The sequence below is a fragment of the Plecotus auritus genome (assembly GCF_963455305.1).
Source record: "Plecotus auritus genome assembly, chromosome: 4".
Classification (NCBI taxonomy): domain Eukaryota; kingdom Metazoa; phylum Chordata; class Mammalia; order Chiroptera; family Vespertilionidae; genus Plecotus; species Plecotus auritus.
Genome location: NC_137775.1, coordinates 167,101,009 through 167,106,668, shown reverse-complemented (window position 1 = coordinate 167,106,668; position 5,660 = coordinate 167,101,009). Strand labels below are relative to the sequence as shown.

The 5,660-nt window shown below is 55.9% G+C and overlaps 1 protein-coding gene across 1 annotated transcript; it reads left to right on the top strand.

Annotated features, from left to right (window-relative positions):
* Positions 1-796: 796 nt before the first annotated feature.
* Positions 797-5,067, top strand: DLX5 (distal-less homeobox 5). Its single transcript, XM_080665607.1, has 3 exons — positions 797-1,237; positions 3,099-3,283; positions 4,384-5,067. Exons 1-3 carry the CDS (start codon positions 883-885, stop codon positions 4,711-4,713), a joined length of 870 nt encoding a protein of 289 aa, XP_080521733.1. The 5' UTR covers positions 797-882; the 3' UTR covers positions 4,714-5,067.
* Positions 5,068-5,660: the final 593 nt, after the last annotated feature.

The following is a 5,660-nucleotide window of genomic DNA, read 5'->3' as shown; positions in this document are numbered from 1 at the left end:
CCATTAACCGCTGAATGAACAGTGTGCATTCATGAGCATCCTTACCCAGCCTTTTTCTGAGAAATATTTATCTCGCGCAAAGGAAGCGCTTGTTGTACATTAGTCTTTTTCCCCAAGCTGCAAATTTTCAACACATGTAAGATACAACTTGACTCCCAGCACCCCAATAAAAAGTGGTCTCAGTTCCTTTTCACCATCACCCCACATCCCGATTCCCCACTGCAATATCACTGTTCAACTCCACACTACCCCCTGGTGAAGCCCAACGGGGTGGAGAGATGGGGAGCAAAGAAAGACCGAGGCCGACCTCGTCCCCAAAACATGTGCGCTTTCCGAAGCTGCTGATTGGAACACATTGTCTCCAGACATTACAGAGCTGGCGTTTGGGCTCCTGCGTTTTCTTTGGTGTTCACTGAAAACAGATTAACTGAGACCACCCCCCCCCCCTCGTTCCCCAACGCGCACACACACTCACACACACACTCACACACTTCCCTCATCCCTACATTTTTTTCTCTCTCTTTTTTTTTTAAGCAATGCTTTGTTGTGTTAAAACTAGTTGGACGAGTTGGGGTGTTGCTGCTGCTCCCGAGGCCCTGGCCAATGGAACCCGATCCACCCCGCTGTGCGTAAGCGTGCAATTAAGGATTTAACCAAGGCTGTGCTGCGCCTCAGTCAGCAGTCAGCCTGCCGGAGACAGAGCCTCCACGACTCCCAGCCTCCTCCTCGCCGCCGCCGCCTCCTCCTCCTTCTCTCCTCCTCCTCCTCTTCCTCCTCCTCCCTCGCTCCCACAGCCATGTCGGCTTAGACCAGAGCAGCTCCACCGCCACCTCGGGCAGCAGCCGCCGCCACAGCAGCCGGGACAGCCGCCGCCGGGGAGCGATGACAGGAGTGTTTGACAGGAGGGTACCCAGCATCCGATCCGGCGACTTCCAAGCTCCGTTCCAGACGTCCGCAGCCATGCACCATCCGTCTCAGGAATCGCCAACTTTGCCCGAGTCGTCGGCCACCGATTCCGACTACTACAGCCCCGCGGGGGCAGCCCCGCACGGCTACTGCTCTCCTACCTCGGCTTCCTACGGCAAAGCGCTCAACCCCTACCAGTACCAGTACCCCGGCGTGAACGGCTCCGCCGGCAGCTACCCCGCCAAAGCTTACGCCGACTACGGCTACACCAGCCCCTACCACCAGTACGGCGGCGCCTACAACCGCGTCCCTAGCGCCACCAGCCAGCCAGGTACGAGAGCGGGGGGCAGATCCAGGGGCAGCCAGGGTTCTGGAGGGGCGAAGTGGGGTGGGAGATTGGGGCCCCGCCATCCACTGCAGTGGGGGCGCATGTGGCAGAAGGGAGTGGGTTCCCAGGCCAGCACTTCAGGGGTTTTTAGTAGGAGAAGCTTGCGGGAGTTCGGACCAGGGTCTCTCCGCTCCAGCACCTTGGGGAGGGTGGGGATGGGGGATGGGGGGCTCCGTCGCTGGTTCCCAGCTTGCCGGGTCAGGTAGCCGGCTAGGCTGGAAAGGGAGTAGGGGTGGAGAGAAGAAAGAATCTAGCAACCCTAGTGGCGTTTGCGTAATAAAGGGGAGGTTAGTTGTTGGAATTTTTGGTAAGCATGCTCGGTGTGCGAGTGGGAGTGGAAAGCTGCCTCCAAGGCTCCGTCGGGATTTGTCTGAAAGCAGCCACGAGCCAGGGTCGCGTTGGAGCCGGGAGCGCTCCGGATGGGGTGGGGGGCCTGGGAGCTGTAGGCTGCCTGAGAAAGGGGTGGGGGGGGAGAGCCTTGCAGTTTATCCAAGGCAACGCCGAAAAACAAAAAGCCATATAAAGATGGAGGAGGGTTGCTGAGGGGTCACGTTATTGGAGCACTTTTTTATTTTTCCTTTGGGTGCCTAAAATTTGCCTTCTTCCTCCCCACCTCCTCCCTTTTCAGCTGCCTTGAAACTTAGGTGGAGAGTTTAAGAGTTTAGTGAGCTTGGGCGGTAAGAGAGAGGCATGAGGTCTCCTTGGAGAGGTTTTGCTGGTCAGGTTTGATCTCTTCCCACCAGCACATTAATAATCCTGCTAATATTAGCATCCCCTGCTCTGGCAGAATCCAGACCACAGCCCTCATCCTCCACCCTTCCTCTCCCAGGAGCTCGCCACACACACACACACACACACACACACACACACACACACCCCAGGGAGAGGTTTTCTGCCCCTTCCAGAGATGGGCACTTTTGATAAGGTGGGAAAGGGGACTTGTGACTCCAGGGCACCTTTGTAAAGCATGCATTCAGAAAGTCTCCCCCCGCCCCTTCTATACTCAGGATTTTGAGAAATTCGTCCTGACCTGCTGCCCCTTTTTTACGAAAACACCCCACCACTGATTTCTTTTCAATGTGTGACTCTTGTTAAACTAAAAAAGACAGCCAGGGAGGGAGAATGTCTTCGTTCCTTTCTCAGTGTCTCTGCATTTCCTGCATAAGTGAAAGATTTTTTTTCTTTTGGCCAAGAACTTATTAAGTCTATTTGTAAAAGAAACCAGACACATCTGTGCCCTCCCAGATCGGCAGGGAGATTATGGGGGCTGCATAATCGGCCCTCTGTCTGCCGAGGCCCCGACCGCTTGCTACTGAATGGAAGGAGCATAGTTTGCTTGTGGGACTTTGAACTTTGAAGACCTCGGTTAGCATCTTCCCAGCCCTTGGGTCCGGCCTCGGTGGGCTCCCAAACAGACGCTGACAGGGAGGGGATGGCCATGGTCACCCCAGAAACGCACGTGAGCACAAACGCAGGGTGGGCGTAAAAACAAGTCCGGGTGAAGCTACAGGGGCGAGACGCAGGGCGCCGAGGAGGGAACTGTGCTGTCCAACGCGCTTTACACAAGCCCTGGAGAAGCTGAATGAGCCGCGTAGGGAATTAATCGGAGGCTGCCTACCTGGCCTTTCCAACCTTTGGGGGAGGGGCACGTGTCTCGGGGTCGTGTGAAGCAAAGGTGGTAGGCAGGATGGGGAACCCGAGGGAAGCCTACCTGGGAAGAAACCCCAGGACTGTAGTTGAGGGTTCTGCAAAAGCGCCATTGTCTGCGGACAAGCTCTAACCGGTTCTGTTTTTGCTTATTTAGAGAAAGAAGTGGCCGAGCCCGAGGTGAGGATGGTGAATGGCAAACCAAAGAAAGTTCGTAAACCCAGGACTATTTATTCCAGCTTTCAGCTGGCTGCGTTACAGAGAAGGTTTCAGAAGACTCAGTACCTCGCCCTGCCCGAACGCGCCGAGCTGGCCGCCTCGCTGGGACTGACGCAAACACAGGTAAATTCCGGCCGCGGCCGGGCCAGGCCAGGGCCCCGCCTTGGCTGCGTGCCTGGCTGGGCCCTGCGGTTCTGTCCCCGCGGGCGGGAGCCGATCGGAGAGCGCCTGCGGGCAACTCAGACAGACAACCACCTTGCGCCCTTCCCTCCATAAGGCAGACCCGGTGTCGCCGCCTGCGACGGTGGGGACGGGATGGAGACGTCGCTCATCCCAAGATGCCCCCGCTTCGGGCCTCCGGGGGCGAGGGGTCACTTTCTAAGATGGGACACGGGAGGGTCACTCCTAGGACGCTCTCGCAGCTGGAGAAACTGACTAGTGTTGTGTGCAACGCAGCCTCTCGGGCCAGCAGGGCCCGTCGGCCTCGCGGTGGTCTCAGGCCAAGGGAAGGCGGAGGACGTCGCTGCGAGCCGGGAGAGCTGGGGGAGGGGGTCACTCCCCGCTGCTGCGGAGCGCTGGGCCGCCGCAGCCTGAGGGTCGCGAGGCGGGGGGGAGGGGGGGCGGGTGAGCAGCGGGGCGCTGTTGAATGGGGAAATCTTCCCTGGAGGGTCCTGTTTCCTTTACTCCCACTCCAACCCCCAGAGAAGAATAAAGAATGTTTGAGTCACCGCCCAGGGCTGCAGGCGGATTCTGACCTTTCCCGGAGCTGAGGAGGGGGTGAAGGGAGTGGCGCGGGGAGCTGGGGGATCCGTGCGCTACCTGCATGAACTCGCGCTCCCATTGTCGGCTGCACCGCCCTGGCGTGCAGGGCTCGGCCACGGTTTTGCAGACGTTGGCGGCCCCGCGTTCCGTGCGCGCCGCGTGGGCCTGCAGGTGTGCGCACGTGGCTTCGGACACTCGCCTCCCCGCCCCCCCCCCGCCCGCCCCCGGCCCTCGCCTCCAAGCCAAACAAAAGACAACAGCCTCGGGGTCGTGCCCTCGCGGCGGCTCCGGCGCGCTGATCCCGCCAGGGCGCCCTCTGGGGCCGGCGATTCAGGCTGAGCCTCAGGCCGGGTCCCGGACAGCAGGCCCAGAGACGCCGGGAGACGCCAGGGCGGAGCCGCGGGGGGCCGAAGATGCCTCGGAGGGTTCCGGTAACCTGTGCCTTTGTTCCCCCCACCCAGGTGAAAATCTGGTTTCAGAACAAAAGATCCAAGATCAAGAAGATCATGAAAAACGGGGAGATGCCCCCGGAGCACAGCCCCAGCTCTAGCGACCCCATGGCGTGTAACTCGCCGCAATCTCCGGCGGTGTGGGAGCCTCAGGGCTCGTCGCGCTCGCTCAGCCACCACCCTCATGCCCACCCTCCGACCTCCAACCAGTCCCCCGCGTCCAGCTACCTGGAGAACTCGGCTTCCTGGTACCCGAGCGCAGCCAGCTCGATCAATTCCCACCTGCCGCCGCCTGGCTCCTTACAGCACCCGCTGGCGCTGGCCTCCGGGACACTCTATTAGACCAGCCGCTTTCTCTTGCTGTCTTTTTTGGGACTACTGTGTTTTGCTGTTTTAGAAAATCATAAAGAAAGGAATTCATATGGGGAAGTGTGGAAACCGGAAACAAAAAAAGATTCATGTGTAAAGCTTTTTTTTTTTTTTGCATGTAAGTTATTGCATTTCAAAGGACCCTGACCCCCTCCTTTTTTTACAGACACTTTTTTTGCGCAACTGTGGACACTATCAATGGTGCCTTGAAATCTATGACCTCAACTTTTCAAAAGACTTTTTTCAATGTTGTTTTAACCATGTAAATAAGTGTAGATAGAGGAGTTAAACTGTATATTCTGGATAAATAAAATTATTTCGATCATGAAAGCAAAATGTTTCTTAAAAAATACTTCTTTGCCCCCCCCCTCTTGTAATGGGCTAGCCACGTTTTATGCAGGCAATTAAAGAAAGAAGGTCTGCAGAGATCCAATAAGGCAAAAAGGAAAATAGAAATTGGGAGCTGCATGGATGTAGAACTTTACATGTTATATGTTGAATGTTGCTTTATATGTCTATATGTATATGTGGCCTGTTTATAGCACTGCTGTAAAATATATATTTAGGTGTTTTGGGTGGGGTTTTTTTTGGGGGGGGGCTAACCACAAAAACGTTTAGATAATTTTAAGTTTAACCCCAAATTGTTTCAGGTAGAAAGTAATGCTGGAATCTAAATAGGGCCCTCCTACACTGTGTGTAAGTAAGAAAGGAGCAGAAATCCCTCAACCACTCTGAATTCTAAGCTCAAAGCAATTATGGTGGAGAGCTGCCCTCCCCATCAGCCTCTGTGTATTGCTAGAGCAATTAGACAAATTACACTCCTTTCAAAGGGTGCTTCCAGAGATGAGAAAATGAAAAACGGGGGGGGGGGGGGGGATTTCCCCTCTTATTACATTTTTTAAAAATCTGAAACATTTGCA